General features: G+C 41.5%; 1 protein-coding gene across 1 annotated transcript in view; it reads right to left on the bottom strand.

Moving 5' to 3' along the window:
* Window positions 1-13,706: 13,706 nt before the first annotated feature.
* The window catches only part of vps39 (VPS39 subunit of HOPS complex), a 128,560-nt gene continuing 123,552 nt past the window's right edge, over window positions 13,707-18,714 (bottom strand). The window contains exon 25 of the mRNA XM_068039685.1: window positions 13,707-13,810. Within this exon, the coding sequence (XP_067895786.1) occupies window positions 13,729-13,810 (82 nt within the window). The 3' untranslated portion in view covers window positions 13,707-13,728. The remainder of the gene's footprint in view (window positions 13,811-18,714) is intronic.

The raw sequence follows: 18,714 nt of genomic DNA, 5'->3' as shown, positions 1-18,714 counted from the left end.
TTCTGATATTAAAAACCTGTTGAAATTGAATAGAAAGATTTTTAAAGTCAGATTGGCAACAACTGGTGACCTCATGGCAATCGGTGCAATGACTGAGGCGAGGCCTAAGAATGTTAACACTGTAGAAATGAAGCAATGACAATGAAATTACTTTTTACAACAGGTAATTCTGACCTGGAAGAATTTGGGGCGGGCTGGGGGGGGAAAGAGAGGGGGTGCAGTAAATTGAGAAAAGAGGATTCTGGTACAATCTGTGCTGAGGTGAGAAAGATCCAGCATTTATCAAACTGCTAAATAAAACACAGCAGAAAAATCTTCAGCAGAAGAATTTTTTTTTTTAAAAAGGTACTACTTCAATTAATAACATAAAAAGGAATAGTTTCACGGGGTACAAGTACATTGAACAACACAAACCTGCAGTTAAAATGGAGAAACAGGAAGCTGTGAAGGAGGTGGGGGTGGGTGGTTGAGGGGATAGTCACCTGACCAGTAAAGGAGGGAAGCTTCTTAAAGGAAAAAAGTATTTACCTGCAAGGTGACCAATTACTACCCAAATTAAAATTAGAAGAGGCACTAAAATTGGGCTGTGTATGCATAACTAAAAGTTTGTGCACAGGCATAAATATGAGATGGTCTAACACAAGTACAGACGCGAAATGGTTGTGCTCACACTTCTCTTTTAAAACAATGTCAAGTTGAAAAGTACATTTTCCCGTCCAGTTTTCAATCATAAAAATCACAAGCAGCCACGTCTCAAAACTTGACTGTCCAGGTCAAAATCAAGACAGATGATCACTAATTTCAGGTGAACAGCAAAAAGAAAATTAACTAAATAAAAATGCCCACCTTGTAAGGTTATCGTCACTTTTTTTAATGATGCATTTTCCACATGCTGGTTGACAGGGAAGCCCCATTTTGGACACTGACTTATATTGCTTATGTGGGTATGGTATCTTGTTCACACATCATGTACATCCCCAAGACGACTAATATCAGAACTAACGAAACCATCCCCATACCCAAGACACATCCACAGGGCCTGCAGGAATAGATTGGATTATGGTAGGTGGAGGTAAGTCATTTATCTTTAAGGATCTTCCAGATATATTAGAGTGCATACCAGTAGAAGATGTTTTCATCTTACTTGCCCACTCAGTATTGATTAAAACAAGAATTTAGCCACTGGACTTGATTTAGTTTTAGTAACCTACTTAAACATAAAATTTACTACCAATTACAAGCAATGCACTAATATATAAATGTCACTAACAATTACACACAGCACAACCTCAAAACACTCATCTGTGCCTGGGAGGCAAAGGTGATCAAATCCTCCTCCTATCAATGACACTGGTGTCATGAATCGCTCCAAGAGCTCTGTGCATGCCTTTTCTCAAGAGTTTTTTTCTGCATGTCTTGCACAACTACCCACTCCTCCCCCCCCCCCCCCCCCCCACCTTTTTGTTTTGGCCTGATACTGTTTAGAATGGAGATATACAATCTAATTCTCAACTGATCTGGAATTCTGTGTACTGGGACTGGAGGTATGAAGATCTCATCCACCCAGCACAATCAATCCTTATAGTGCAAGGCATGGTTGCTACAAAATGTAGTAATTAAACTACAGGGAACTGGTGTTGAGTTGATGACACATCAGATATCCCTATCTTTTTGTGTAAGTAGTTGGGTTGGCAGCTTCTGTACTGGTAGATAAAAAATCATATACAAACTCAGAAATCTTTGCCATCAAAATTGGCCCATTTTTGCAAAACATGCTGGTTTCCTTTCTCATACCAAAGCAGTACAATTCAGGAGTGGGAGAACCCTAGGAAGAAGCTATAACATCTGCTCGAGTGGCTGATCTTCCAAAGGTACTAGTGTACTGTAGTTAAATGTATACACCCAACATTTAGTAAACTTTTGAGGATTGCTGCATGCTTACAGATCTGGCTACTTGCCAAGTGTTAAAACTTAATTTTTATAAGACACCTCGTACTTTTAAACAACCTCCATTAATTCTTTCCTTAACCTTCCCTGCTCCAAAAGAACAATCCCAACTTCTCTAGTTTCTCCATATCTTGTGTAAAATATGGCAGAAGGTTCTATCTCAAACAGAACTGAAGGTTATACCATTAAAAAAAGGTTGGTAGAGCATTTGCACAAAGTAGGGTGGCCAACACTTTCAGGAGTACCACTGCACAAGCATTTTCTAATTGGAGTTTTTAGCCAACAAAGGAAGGCCTTCCCCTTTTAACAGGCATCATCTTTCCATGATCAGACATCAAACAAAATGTTCGATTTCTGATGTAGTATTTGACCCTTTGTGAGAGGAGATCATAAGAACATAAGAACTAGGAGCAGGAGTAGGCAATTCAGCCCCTCGAACCTGCTCTGCCATTCAATATGATCATGGTTAATCTCATCTTGACCTCAACTCCACTTTCCTGCCCATTCTCCATAACCCTTCAACCCTTTACTAATTAGAAATCTGTCAATCTCCTCCTTAAATTTACTCAATGTCCCAGCATCCACCACACTCTGGAGTGGTGAATTCCACAGACTCACGACTCAGAGAAGTAATTTCTCATCTGTTTTAAATCTGCAACCGCTTATCCTAAAACTACGACCTCTTGTGCTAGATTGCCCCACCAGAGGAAACATCCTCTCTACGTCTAATTTGTCAATTCCCTTAAACATCTTATATACCTCAATTAGATCTCATTCTTCTAAACTCTAGAGAGTAAAGGCCTAAACTGCTCAATCTCTCTTCATAAGACAAACCTCACATCTTTGGAATCAATCTAGTGAACCTCCCCTGAACTGCCTCCATTGCAACGACATCCCTCCTCAAGTAAGGGGACCAAAGCTGTATGCAATACTCCAGGTGCGGTCTCACTAATGCCTTGTACAGTTGCAGCAACACTTCCCTACTTTTATACTCTATTCCTTTAGCAATAAATGCCAAGATCCCTCTTGCACAAGTCCCAAACAGGAGCAGATATTACTTTAAAGCAGTTGAACATTCTTGGGTCTGATGCCTGGAACCCTAGATGATGCAATGTAATATGTGCCTATGGAAAATAAGTAGTAGAGATGGCAAGCAACAAGTCTAGAAAAGAGCGAGACAAGTCAGATATGGACCTCACACACAGAAGACACAGTGGAAATGGGAAGCAGTCAAGAAGTTCTCCAGAGAAGCCAATGAAATGCTCTAGATCAGAGTGAGACAGGAAAAGAAACACCAAACCTGTGCAAAAGATGGTGTTAGAATAACTGGAATTGCAAAGAAAGCTATAAAAAGAATGGTGTAACTGGCACCAAGTTTTATTTAAAAGTCATTCATGGAATGAGAGTGTCACTGGCAAAGTCAGCATTTATTGCCCTTCCCTAATTGTCCTCGAGGTGGTGGTGTAGGTCCTCAGTCAATGCTGGGTTGCCTGCCTAGTTTTATTCTTATGAAACATTTTCATAGCCATATGATACAACTGAGTGGACTGCTAGACCATTTCAGACAGCAGTTAACCTCATCGTTGAGGTTAACATATAGGCCAGACCAGATCAGGATGGCAGATTTACTTCCCTGAAGGACATAAGTGTACCAGATGGGTTTTTACTGATATGGTCACCATTACTGGTACTTTTTTTAAATTCTAGATTTATGTAATTAACTCAATTTACATTCCCCAGCTGCTGAGGTGAGATGTGAACTCATGTCTCCAGATCATTAGTCCAGACCTCTGGATTATAGTTCAGTAACATAACCACTATGCTGCTGTACCCATGAACTATGTATAGAACTATGGAGAGCTAAGGAGGTAATGGCAGGCAGGGGCATAGGCTATTACATGTTCTTAAAGGAAACAAAATTCTATCAGCCACTCTCTGTCAACTGCGATGTTTCCAATGCAGGATCATAGGCAAGAGATTTCCTCAACGCAGCTTACAAATTTTCCAGCTTTTTTTTAATTGAAGTTGCTAACTTTCACTGGGATACAGTTACATAGGGACCAGTCACCTTCCTGTAACCACACAAGTGGGCATTCCTTATCCTGCGAGCCCAGATGCTGAGTGTCAGCAGGCTATTTAACTCAACAGCACAATAAAACTCATCTGCTGTTGAGATGTAGTCATGTTTTCTAGCAGAGATAGTGGTTATGATTAAGAATCCTGACCAATACTTTCTTCCCTAACCTAGAGGCTTTGAAAATAATTGTAGTATCCCTACAACCACCTGGCCGGGGATTACAGTTCAATCCATTTGGTCAGTGGCCCAGCTACACACAGCCTTAACGCACTGAGTCAAAGAATAGATTTAACGTAGAGAAAACAGTCCAAAGAACAGAACTGTCAAGCTTCTAAGGCCACACCTGCTGTGACCCCTCAGTTAAAAAGCTTTTCCAAGATACTTTCAAACTTGTTTAAATCAGCCAATAGCTGGTTTGTGTCTCTTACCCCTGTCCTTTGCAAGTTCATTCTTATTTTATTCTAAAGTTCAGGGCCCTCACTACTAATGAGCATTTGAGTGTCTTGTTCCTAAACTTATGCCTAAGCTGCCCTGAGTGGCCATGGATAAATGCAAATGAGGACCAAAAGAATGGACATCCTTAGGTTCTCCCTCACATCAGAAGTTCCCAGTCTGAGAGACATTTCAACTCTCCCTCCCCCATCCCCCACATGAAAGATCATAAACTTACCATCGTGAGAGTCTACTGGGAAGAGCCCACATCCCTGGTGATGCATTACACAAATGCACTTGATCAACAGTGCTGCCCTCTGCCAACTGCACAGTGGCACAGTGGTTAGCACCGCAGCCTCACAGCTCCAGGGACCCGGGTTCGATTCTGGGTACTGCCTGTGTGGAGTTTGCAAGTTCTCCCTGTGTCTGCGTGGGTTTTCTCCGGGTGCTCCGGTTTCCTCCCACAAGCCAAAAGACTTGCAGGTTGATAGGTAAATTGGCCTTTATAAATTGTCACTAGTATAGGTGGTAGGGAAATATAGGGACAGGTGGGGATGTTTGGTAGGAATGTGGGATTAGTGTAGGATTGGTATAAGTGGGTGGTTGATGGTCGGCACAGACTCGGTGGGCCGAAGGGCCTGTTTCAGTGCTGTATCTCTAATCTAATCTAATCTAATCTAAAAATATGTTGCAAATCGAACCAAGAATGGGCTGTGCAATATTGCAACTTGCTATACACCACCATTTTGTACCTTTATTAAAGAACAGTAACATGGCTGGCAAGTAACCTCTCAACAAACAAGTTAGCTGAAAATATGGCAATTCTGTGATACAAAGCTGTGGAATGAAGCAAAAACGAACCATATTAATTGCAGTTGAAGTTATTGGTAAAAGGCAATCCAGATCCAGTCACTGCTTACAAAACAGAGAATGTTCACCATAAATATTTCTCTTCCTTAAACAGTGAAAACAACGACTCGTTCAGCAAATATTGCATTAGTTCCCAACACTCAATTTTTTTTGGTCTCTTCTCTTGAAGGTGCTGACTCTTCCAGGACAAACTGTTCCACAAGTACTGAATGCCCACCTGGTACTTCACTCATGGCCACAATGAAGCCATTTGACTTCATAATGTATTGCAGTTGAGCCTCACCATGTTCTCAGTTGACAGCTGTACAAGAAATAGGAGAAGTAGACCATATGGCCCATCGAGCCTGCTCCGCCATTCAAAACGATGGCTGATCTTGGGCTTCAATTCCACTTTCCTGCCAGCTCCCCATATCCCTTGATTCCCTGTTAGACCAGAAATCTATCTATATATCCCAGCCTTAAATGTATTCAATGATGGAGCATCCACAACCCTCTGGGGTACAGCATTCCAAAGATTCACAACCCTTTAAGTGAAGCAACTTCTCCTCATCTCAGTCCTGACTGATTGACCCCTTATCCTGAGACTGTGTCCTCGTGTTCTAGATAACTGACCAGCAGAAACAATCTCTCAGCTTCAACCCTATCAAGCCCTTTCAGAATCTTGTATGTCTCAATTAGATCGCCTCTCAATCTTCTAGTCATCGAGTTATACAGCACAGAAACATGCCCTTCGGCCCATCATGTCTATGCCAGCCATCAAGCACCTAACTATTCTAATCCCATTTTCCAGCACTTGGCTCGTAGCCTTGCATGCTATGGCGTTTCAAGTGCTCATCCAAATACTTCTTAAATGTTGTGAGGGTTCCTGCCTCTACCACCTCCTCAGATTCCAACCACCCTCTGGGTGAAATGTTTTTCCCTCAAATCCCCTCTAAACCTCCTGCATCTTACCTTAAATCTATGCCCCCTCAATCATATCTCCCCTCAGCCTTCTCTGCTCTAAGAAAAGCAACCCCAGCCTTTTCAGTCTCTCTTCATAGCTGAGATGCTCCAGCCCAATATAGGCCCAATTTACTCAGCTGCTCATCATAGGACAACCTCATCCCAGAGACCAATTTAGTAAATCTTCGCTGCACCGCCTCCGGTGCAAGTATATCCTTTCTTAAATGTGGAGACCAAAACTGCACAGGGTACTCCAGGTGCGGTCTCACCAAAGCCCTGTACAGTTTTAGTAAGACTTCCTTATTCCTGTACTCCAATCCCCTTACATTAAAGGCCAACATGCCATTTGCCTTCCTAACAACCTGATGCACCTGCATGTTAACCTTGTACGAGTACACCCAAGTCTCTCTGAACATCAACACTTACCAGTTTCACACCTTTTAAAAAAATTCTGCGTTTCTATTTTTACGAACAAAGTGAACAACTTCACACTTCCTTACATTATACTCCATTTACCAACTTGCTGTCCACTCATTTAACCTGCCTATATCTCTTTGCAGCCTCTCTATGTCCTCCCAGCAGCTTAACTTTCCACTGAGCTTTGTATCATCAGCAAACTTAGATACATTACTCACTGTCTCTTCATCCAAGTCATTAATATAGTGTGTAAATAGCTGAGGCACCAGCACTGATCCTTGTGGCACCCCACTGTTTGCTGCCTGCCACTTGAAAATGCCCAATTTATGCCTACTCTCTGCTTCCTATACATGTACACACCCTTCAGCCAGGGTTCGACAGGTAGTGATCAGGCTGATCTTTCGCTCCCTAGGCCAGGGACATTGTAGCTATCATTGCATCTTAATTCCTGCTTTAGGCTGAGTTAGGTCATCTCATCCAAAGCAGGAACCCTACAACTTTTATCTGGGAGTTCCCAAAAATGCACTTTTAAAAGAAAACCAAATTGCACAGTCATACACATTCTTTATGAGTTCACTTTGTGTTACTCTTAAGTAAAGCTGCATAGGTCAAGGAAAGTAGAACAAATAAAATTACATTTATACAAACAAATCTAGCTTATACAGAAGCATTCAAGATGAACATTAATAATACAGCAGTCATTGGAATCCCTATTAGGCAAATCTTAAGTTTAATTTCTAAAAAAGATTTGAAAGTGCACAGGTTTACAATCATCAGGAGTTAGGTGTGACACAATACTATCAAAACTTAGAACTTTAATCTTGGAGTGAGTAGAGAAGTGCGAACTATATTACAACACCAGTGTCCGATTTTCCAAAAATAACTGAAAAGCATTTCTCATGGAACTCAACAAAGATGTTTGCGAGAGCTGGGCCGAGAGGGGACCCCATGGCAACACCATTTATTTGGAGATACATGGTGTTGTTACAACTGAACTCAACTGCGTGAGTTGCAGAGTTCAAAAGTTCAATGAATACTGATTCATGCAATGGTGGTGGGTCTCTATCGCCATGATATAATGCTGTAGTGCAAATATCTATGGCTTCCTTAAGTGGTACATTGGTGAATAGGCTAGCAATGTCAAATGAGCACATGGACACGGCATTGCTATCGATATGCAAGTCTTCGTAAATGTGAAGGAATCCTTCACCGTGAATATGGAGAACTTGCTCAAAACTGGTTGTAACAATTCGCCCAACCATTTGGCCAATTCATGTTGTGCAGAACCGGTCATAGATTAGACACGGCGTAGAAGGACAGCACTTTTGTATGTCTCGGGCAGCCCATACATATGCGGACGCAGCGAGCCGTGAGGACGAACCCGGTCATATACATCACCCGGCAGCTCATTGCTCTTACACAAGTCCAGCATGCGTTTTTTAAGCTTACTTTCGAGCAAGGCTGTCCGGTCATGTTGAGCGGCAGGTCCAATGGATACGAATTTGGAGCCGTCATTAAGAATGGAGTGCATTTGTTGTTAATATTCCTGTCCTGTTTCCCAAGGTCTCCATACTAATCCATTTCAATGAACGAGAGCATCAGAAAGGTGTGCAGCAGATAGAACTAACCAGAAGAATGATGGCATTTTTTCTTCCCCCATTCAGACACTTCAGTCCATTAAAAAAAAACTGCTCCTGTGAGAATCATATCACCAGCACTTCATAAGTATTGCAAACTCCCATCCGAATCAAAGATTCCAGGTACAAGTCACTCAACATCACTTGTGCCTGTTGACAGCCACAGCTGCATTGATCTATTTGGAAGTTGAGAAGCAAAGTAAACTGCCTCAAGGCAGTGATCTCTCTCCCTCTCTACACTTCTAACAGCAGTTCTCAATGAATGTAGCACTGAAGTTGAAGAACTTCACTAATCAACAGCTGCTCAATGGAGGAACTGGAAGAGAAGCGCAATTCTGGCAATGTTCGCAACTTTCACAATACTAAGAATAAATTGTAACTTGTTGCTTACAAGTATTTCATCATCTTCTAGCTTTCTCTCATCTTCGCTTGAAGGTACTAATGCAGTGGTACAGTTCCACAGGTGCCAGCTGTTCTCCAGACAATGGAGGCACTCTTCATGTGTGAACCTAAACTATGATTGTTGGTAGAGTATTTGTCCATGGCAATAACCGATGTTCCCATACCTAGACCGTGGTCTGATTTTACCCTGTCCAAAGTTGCTTTGGTTGAAATCAGGCTCACTGATCACAGGTGATCTTCATCGGTCATGTGGCGCATTTACCCACAAACCTATTGTGGGATCTCAAGGCTTGGTAAGTACAACAATCTAGAGCATATTAGAGCAGATGAAACAATTCCTACCAATAGGGTGCCCGGGAATCCAATGTTCTAGTTTTTATTGGGAGGGGAAGCAAAGGAAGGATGACACATCCTGGTACTAGACATGAACATAAAGAAATCTGTGGCCTTGAATGGCCATCCCTTGATTTCATAAAATTCCTCAGGAAGAAGAAATCCAAGATAAAGAATTTTGATCCTTTAGGGAAAATCAGAAGAATTTAACAGACTTTTCTGTTTCAGACTGTAAAAAGTCAAACGAAAATGTCAACATTTGGATAGATTTGGGGTAGGAAGGAGCACCAAATTTTAGCAAGCCATAATTATCTTCAGGAGGTTAGGCATTAATGCTAGCCAATTTCTACTACCGCTATAAAAAGACAGACGTAGCAGATTTAAGGATAGCAATGATCACAATAAAGTACAAACACTCCCCGGAAAACAAATGCACTTCCTCAATCCACAAATCCCACTTCATTTTGCCTGGTATAAATGCTCTATTGGACTTCTCCAAATAATCAAATATCACTTTGTACTAAATTATAAAGAGTTTTCTGCTGTGGACCTACACATATATAGGAATGAGTTGAGACCATCCCCAACTCAAATCAGAACCCTACAGACAGCAGGAAAAGTAAGCCTATATCCAGTCAATCAGTTAGTGCTGAATTCCACTGGGCCTTTGAGTCTTCCTTCTGAATGGTTAACAAAAACGTTTCATTCACAAGCTTACTTGGGACAGCCTTAACTAGAAAAGTTGCAACAAGGAAAATTAACCATATTTAAACATGATCACTGGTGATCCAAATTCAATCCATACAGCAAACACTGAGTCACCAAGTCACTGTTAAATTATACTCCCCCAATCCACAAATCCCACTTTATTTTGCCTGGTATAAATGCTCTATTGGACATATCTAAATAATCAAACATCAAATTTGTACTAAATTATAAACAGTTTTCTGCAGTGGATCTGCACATATATAGGTCTGGATTGAGACCATCCCCAACTCAATTCAGAACCCTACAGACAGCAGACAGTGTGGTGTTCACCACTAACAGGATGCTGCCGTCAAGTCAAAAAGACATCCTCCTGCCTATCACACAAATGAGTAATGTGATAGGAATTTCAATGCCAGTGTGATGTTGGTAATTAGGCCTACGTCCCAAAGACTGGCGGATTGTATCAAACATGGCCCTTCCGCTGTTTGCAACAGTCAAGGTACAGGACGTACCCAACCAGCCGGTGCTTGCAAAACTCAAAACAGTGTCCAACATTAGATGAGATTCTGTGATTGGGCACCATTTGCTAAATAATCCTCAGTGTGCTAAGAATTATGCTGACAGCCAATTTAAGATAGTCAGTAGAGCTTGCAGTGTGGCGCATTTGCGCATACTGGAAACTACATATATTAATACACAGGGCCCTGTTCTTTGCAGAACATGCATATACATTGCACCTGTTCCAGGTAAACAAAATAAGTGACAGCCATTCGCTGGTTCATTCCTCAGGGCAATGCCTTGACCAGTCAAGCTGCCTGGTTTAAATTTCAAACAAAGCTTGACAGTTACCTGCCACCATAATCTGGGTGCATTCTCCATGACAACGCCTCTATCAATCAGAGTTCACTTGCCAACCAATCTGCACTCCCTTCTCATACAGTATAAGGTTGTTGCTTCCCCTTACATTGATATTCTTGCAGATTGTCCTGATAAGTGCAAGACTAAAAGCTACGACAACATGTCTCTATTTTCAGTAATACTCAGGTTCTGTACTACCAAACGACTGGTTAAATTATACGCTGCTTGGTGCCTAATTGTTATCGTTGAATCAATCTTATTCCTTTTCTGCTTGGTGCTTAATGTAATATTTTAAGTGTGATGTTGTCTTCTGTTGTACCATTCAAACACCACTTTTTTTTTTTGATAATTTTTTTTCATGATTTCTTCCTTAATTTGTGCCCTCCAAATCATTCCACTTCTTTCAATTATCCCATAGAGTATAAAAATTGGCAAGTCATGTTGCAGCTGTACAGAACTTTAGTTAGGCCACACTTAGAATATTGCATGCAATTCTGGTCACCACACTACCAGAAGGATGTGGAGGCTTTGGAGAGGGTACAGAAGAGGTTTACCAGGATGTTGCCTGGTCTGGAGGGCATTAGCTATGAGGAGAGGTTGTAAAAACTCGGATTGTTTTCACTGGAACGACGGAGGTGGAGGGGCGACATGATAGAGGTTTGCAAAGTTATGAGCGGCATGGACAGAGTGGAAAGTCAGAAGCTTTTTCCCAGGGTGGAAGAGTCAGTTACTAGGGGACATAGGTTTAAGATGCGAGGGGCAAAGTTTAGAGGGGATGTGCGAGGCAAGTTTTTTTTACACAGAGAGTGGTGAGTGCTGCCAGGGGAGGTGGTGGAAGCAGATACGATAGCGACGTTTAAGAGACATCTTGACAAATACATGAATAGGAAGGGAATAGAGGGATATGGGCCCTGGAATTGCAGAAGGTGTTAGTTTCGGCAGGCATCAAGATCTGCGCAGGCTTGGAGGGCCGAATGGCCTGTTCCTGTGCTGTACTGTTCTTTGTTCAAGTAAGTGTGCACTTCAAATTCCAGACAATGGCTCAGATTTATAGTCAGTTTTGGTCCTGGTTGACTCAGAAGACAGAATTAAGCAGAATAAGATATCCACCTGATTGTTTTCCCTTTTTCCAGCTGAAAATCATGTGGAGACTTGCCCGGCAGGGGAGCTCGGGTCTAAATTCAATCAGAGACACTCTTAAGCTACGAGTCTCCTAATTGCAATGCAACTTCCCAGTAAGATCATCAGGACTTAATTCTAAACTTAGCAATCAATGCAACAATACAGAGCACTGAGAGACTGACATGCAAAATCCTGGGATGATTTGTACCGTAAGTTTTTCTGGTCTGATCCTTACAATAAGCAATAGCAAAATGTTTCTGCTTGCTTCCCAACCTCCATTTTCGGGTCTTCAACTGCTGCTTCCCCATCATGCTCTTTGAAATGTTTTTGGAAAGCAAAGACTCAATCCGTACATATCAGCTTGCAGTATCCCAGCTCATTACACACACACCTCACCAATCAACCCCTTCACACTGCATGCTGTTGCTTTCCTTTCATTGGAATAGAAGTCAAGTGAAGGATGGGAGCGGGAGGGTGCAGAAAGTCCATTTAAAAAGCTTCCACTCTAGAAAAAAAGGAAAATTTGCCAATATAAACCCAATCCTATAATCAGACTTGCTCCATTGCACTCAGCTACACATAGAAAAAACAACCCCACTCATTAGGAGCACTCTGTTTAAAATCCACTTTTGGTCATCACTCTGATCAAAAGAACATTTCTGTACCTTTGTTTCTTTTCTCTCTTCCTTTCTCTTGAAAGTGCAATGACTGACATATGACTCCAGTGGTACCATAACCCTCCATTACCTCATCCACATGGCCTTGACACTGAATTTCACCCAACTGTTGCGGGAAGTGAGGGGCATCACAGCTGAACTTGGTCTTGTGTTGATCCGACATCCACATATTTGCAATTTCCACCTCAGAAATTGGCGAGCAATCAGTAGCAAGAACTCTGGCTGATTTTTTTCTTTTTCTAACTTGGATGGGTGGTAGGAATCAAATCAACTACAGCCACACAACTGCTGCCCAGCCTGAGAACAGAATGGTTCTGCACTTCTTTTAAAAGTTTCATTAGTAAGCGGGATTTAAAAGTGAAAGAAATATAAAGTGGCATGGCGTACAATAAAATGTTTTTCAATCCAAACTGTGCTTCTGAGCATATTCGAAGGCAACAAGTGAGAAGATACACCCAACAACATTAACATTTATGGATTCAAGATCCCAAATACAAAAATCATCAAACGAGTTTCAAAGCTTCAATACTGTCATAAACCAGAGGGTGTAGTGTAGAATGGTGCCCTGTACCAGTAGTGAACGTCACCTCTGTATAATGCATCACTTGTGAGCTCAGTATTTTTTTTATACATTAGAACAAGGCACACAACATTCTCAGCAAATGGGATGTGTAAATAAAAGTCAGGAGCTACAAGCCAAAGAATCCTATGCACAAAGAAAGGGCTTCTGAGCATAGATACAAACATATGAATTAGGAGCAGGAGTAGGCCACTCGGCACTTCAAGCCTGCTCCACCATTCAATAAGTTCATGGCTGAACTGATTACTCCACATTTCCAACTACCTTTCACCCCCTTGTTTAGGCAAGATATGACTTAAAGGAGAACAAATCCTCAAAATCTCACATGTCTTCATAAGGAATTTAATCTCTGGTGAAGCCTAAAAATCAACAGCTCTTTAACTGAAAGCACTGTGGCAGAGTGCTTTCAGGTTCTGTAGATGTGCTATTATGTAGTGCAACTGTCTTTCATGAAGTGGCAAAGGTCAAATATACAACTGTACACAGGAAACCGCTTTCAGTTTTTCACCAACTCCCCAATGTAAGCAGAAAGCCAACATGCCAGTAATAATATCTGTACACAATTATAAATGTAGCTATCAATATATTACACAGTGCACACCATCTGCCTGCTCATCCTCCAACAGTGAAAGGCAGGTCATCTATCCAAATGTCCATCTTATTCAAATGTCCATCTTGAGAATAAATAAAATCTTAAAATCTTGCATCCTGATTGAGCTGGCACACTCACGTCTCTGTGGGACAAACACTACGGTCTTTGCAGCAGAAATAATGGACCACAACTCCATTGGGGTAACGAGCAAAAGCACTGCAGGAGGAGAAACAATATAAATAACAAGAATAAACAGCTTAAAAATATCACAAGTAGGTACAAGAGCAACTTTTGTGTGGAATGCAAGGCACATTCATTCTCTGAATTAGGACAGGGGTATAAGTTGAAATTTGGAAGTCAAGGAGTTTGAAATGTTCAATTCATCAGATGTGCTGGACCAACCTGTAATTCCTTTTTTTTTGTTGATGCGTCTACAATACAAATAAACTTTGGTTTATATTTTTTGCTCCCCATTCCCATTTTATTTCCTCACCTTGCTCTTTGTTGGTGCTCCAGCACCAGGTACTGAGTGGGCAGATGATATGCTACTAGATCTGCACCAATGTTGGTCCCCCACATAACTAGTATGTGACAGCAACCTAAAGTAACCCTACTTCCAGCACAACACAGTTGAGAATAGGAAGTAAGCATACAGAGAATTAAAAGGCATAAACCCACAACTCTGTGCTGCTTGCTACTGGTGCTTCACCGCAATAACCCACTGCGCTCTCATCTCATTAACCGTGCCTTGTATTGCCATAATTAGGTCAAATATAGCAACACTTGAGCAGTATAACCACCCATTGGTCTGATGGGCAATGTAAGATATTGCCTAAAATGCCTATACATCCTTATTTAGATATTTTACATATTGGAAAGGCCAAGTATTGAAGTATGCTTTTCTAACAGACCAAGAAGCCCGTGATGATATGAAGCATCTATCTCTGAGCATCTATCCCTCTGAGCAGCCAGGCGAGCAAGCTGTGAATAATATGACGAGGGGGCAGTCCTTGATTAAGCGCAGCAAGCTATCAATCTCCAGCAATAGTTAGATTAAAAAGAATACGAACAACAAATAAGGCAAGGCATAAAATATACAAGAACACAAGAAATAGGAGAAGTAGACCATATGGCCTTCGAGCCTGCTCTGCCATTCAATACGATCAGGGCTGATCTTAGGCTTCAATTCCACTTTCCTGCCCGCTCCCCATATTCCTAAAATCCCTTCGATAAATAGTCCAAGAAGTTCTAAATGTTGAGGTAGAGAAGGAAGAGAGTCCCGACGTCAATGCTTCTCCCAGCAGAATCAGATAAGAACATAAGAAATGGGAGTAGCAGTAGGCCATTCAGTCCCTCAAGCCTGCTCCACCATTCAACAAGATCATGGCTGATCTGTTCGTGGCCTTAATTCCACTTTCCTGCTTGACCCCATAACCCTCGACTCTCTTGTCAATCAAAAATCTAACTCAGCCTCGAGTATATTCAATGACCTCCACTGTTCTCTGGGGAAAAGAATTCCAAACACGAGCGACCCTCTGAGAGAAGAAATTCCTCCTCATCTACGCCTTAAATGGGTAACACCTTAATTTGAAACTGTGCCCCCTAGTTATAGATTCCCCCACAAGGGAAAAAATCCTCTCAGCATCTACCCTGTCAAGCCCCCTCAGAATCTTACACGTTTCAAAAGATCATCTCTCAATCTTCTGAACTCCAATGGGTATAGCCCCAACCTTTCCTCACAAGACAAACCCCCCATCCCAGTGAACCTTCTCTGAATTGCTTCCAATGCAAGTACGTCCATCCTTAAACAAGGTGACGGAAACTGTGCACAGTACTCTAGGTGCTGTCTCACCAATGCCCTATACAGCTGCAGCAAGATTTCCCTACTTTTATACTCCATACCCTTGCAATAAAAGCCAACACTCCGTTACCTTCCTAATCACTAGCTGTACCTGCATACTGACTTTTTGTGATTCATGTATAAGGTCACCCAGGTCCCTCTGTACCACAGTATTCTGCGGTCTTTCTCCATTTAAATAATATTCTGCTTTTCTATTCTTCCTGCCAAAACCACCTCACATTTTCACATCTGCCAAATTTTTGCCCACTCACTCAACCTATCTATATCCCTTTTCAGACACTTTGTATCCTCCTCACAACTTGCTTTCCTACCTACCTTATCAGCAAATTTGGCTACAATATAGTTGGTCCCTTCACCCAAGTCATTAACGTAGATCTTAAGTAGTTGAGGCCCCAGCTCTGATCCCTATGGCACTCCACGAGTTACAGATTGTCATCCTGAAAATGACCCATTTATCCTGCCTCTCTGTTTCCTGGTAGTTAGTCAGTCCTCTAATATATCACCCCCAACACCATGAGCTCTTGTGTAGTAACTTTTTAGGTGGCACCTTATCAAATGCTTTTTGGAAATCCAAATGACACACATCTAATGGTTCCCCTTTATCCACCCTGCTTGTTACATCCGCAAAAGAACTCAAATATACTTGTTAAATACTATTGCCCTTTCACAAAACTGTGTTGACTCTGTCTGATTATATTGTGATTTTCTAAATGTCCTGCTACTACCTCTTTAATAATGGATTCTAGCATTTTCCCAACAGATGTTAGGCTAACTGGCCTATAGTTTTCTGCTTTCTGTCTCCCCCCTTTCTTGAACAGAGGTGCAACATTTGCCGTTTTTCAATCCGCTGGGGGCTTTGCAGAATCCTGTGAATTTTGGAAGATTACAACCAATGCATCCACTATCTCTGCAGCCTTAAGACCCTCAGATGCAGACCATCAGCTCCAGGAGACTTCTACCCTGTCAAGCCCCCTCAGAATCTTATACGTTTTAAAAGATCACCTCTCAATCTTCTAAACTCCAATGAGTATAGCCCCAACCTTTCCTCATAAGACAAACCCCTCATCCCAGGAATCCGCCTAGTGAACCTTCTCTGAATTGCTTCCAATGCAAGTATGTCCCTCCTTAAATAAGGTGACCAAAACTGTGTATAGTACTCTAGGTTCGGTCTCACCAATGCCCTATACAGTTGTAGCAAGATCTCCCTACTTTTATACTCCATTACTTTTTCTCCAGTGATAGTGATTGTTTTAAGTTCCTCCCTCCCTTTTGCCTCCTGATTTTCTACTATTCTTGGGATGCTTTTTACGTCTTCTACTGCGAAGATGAATACAAAATACTTGTTCAAAGCCTTTGCCATTTCCTTGTTTCCCATTATTAATTCCCCAGTCTCACTCTCTAATGGACCAATGCTCACTCTATCTACTCTTTTCCTTTTTATGTATTTGTAGAAGCTTTTGTTGTCTGTTTTTATATTTCTTGCTAGATTTCTCTCATTCTCCATTTTCTCCCGCTTTATTTTTTTTTAAACTCATCCTTTGCTGGTTTCTAAAATTTTCCTAATTCTCTGGCCTACCACTAATCTTTGCAGCATTGCATACCTTTTCCTTCAACATGATACCAGCCTTATCTTCCTTAGTTAGCCACAGATGGTGCATCATTCTGGCAGTCTTTCTTCCTCAATGGAATATATCTTAGTTGAGAGTTATGAAATATCTCCTTAAACATCTGCCACTGCTTCTCCACCGTCTTACCTTTTAATCTATTTTCCCAGTTCACTTTAGCCAAATCTGTCTTTATACTCTTGTAATTGCCTTTACTTAAGCTTAAGACACTAGTTATGGACCCACATTTCTCACCTTCAAACTGAATGTGAAATTTTGTCAGGTTATGATCACTCTTGCCTACAGGATCCTTTGCTATGAAGTCTCTAATTAATCTTGTGTCATTATACATTATCAGGTCTAAAACAGCCTGGTCTCTGGTAGGTTCCAGAATGTATTGTTCTAAGAAACAGTCCCGAATACACTCTATGAACTCATCCTCCAGGCTACCTTTGCCAATGTGATTTGTCCAATTGCTGTGAAGATTAAAATCACTCACAATTATTGCTGTACCTTTCTTGCAAGCCCCCATTATTTCTTGATGTATACTCTGTCCAACCTTGTGGCTATTGTTAGGGGGGCCTATAAACCAACCAGTGACTTTTTTCCTTTGCTATTTCTTATCTACACCCAAACTGAGTCTACATCTTGATCTTCTGAACCAAAGTCATTTCTCTCTATTGTACTGATCTCATCCTTTATTAACAGAGCTACCCCACCTTCTTTTCCATTCCTCCTGTTCTTCTGAAATGGCAAATCCCCTTGAATATTTAGGTCAAAGCCTTGGTCATTTTGCAACTGCGTCTGTCTAATGCTATCAATTCATCCATAATTTTACGAATGCTGCACGCATTCAGATAAAGAGCCTTTAATGCTGTCTTAACATTTGTCCTTACTCTGAACTTATTTGCTGGCGCACTCTTACATTTGTACACTCTGTCCCTCGTAATCCAAACCATTACCTTGCACTGTTTCCTTGTCCTTTCTTTAACTTTCCAAATCACTCATGTGAACCCTCCTCCCCACTATTTAGTTTAAAGACCCCTCTACAGCCCTAGTTACACGATTCACCAGGACACAGGTCCCAGTGAGGTTTCCAACAGTACAGCTCCCTCTTTCCCCTGCACTGGTGCCAGTGCCCCATGAATCGAAACCTACTTCTCCCACATCAATCTTTGAACCTCGCATTCAACTCCATGATCTCATTTACCCTGTGCCAATTTGCTCGCAGCTCAGGTGGTAATCCAAGGATTATTACCTTTCTGGTATCAGTAGTATTAATCACATTAACTTGAAAAACTAGACATTTTTGAGCATAAAGATTGTGCTTTGCAAGTGAGTAAGATTGCTAACGTTGTGACTGCCATGCGTTCCTTTAAAACTTGTCACAAACATGTGCTATGCCAAAATGATGATTTTTTAATTCCACCAGCTCAAAACCTGAATTAAATTTTTAAAAAGGAACAGATAAAATGTGACTCTGGCAGCTAAAATGGCCACTGCAATTTGCATCTCAATACCGTGCATTTCAATGCATCGAGGTGGAGAAGTAGTGTCTGCTCAGACCCCAGCCAGAACAATGACCTGGGAATTTTGAGTGAACAACCTGTCCTGTCCCCATTAACAGGACATTAAAGGCAATCACATGGGACATT

The sequence above is a fragment of the Heterodontus francisci genome, chromosome 9, assembly GCF_036365525.1.
Source record: "Heterodontus francisci isolate sHetFra1 chromosome 9, sHetFra1.hap1, whole genome shotgun sequence".
In the NCBI taxonomy this organism is placed as follows: Eukaryota; Metazoa; Chordata; class Chondrichthyes; order Heterodontiformes; family Heterodontidae; genus Heterodontus; species Heterodontus francisci.
Note: the sequence above shows the minus strand (reverse complement) of the source record. Positions and strands in the feature narration are given on the sequence as shown.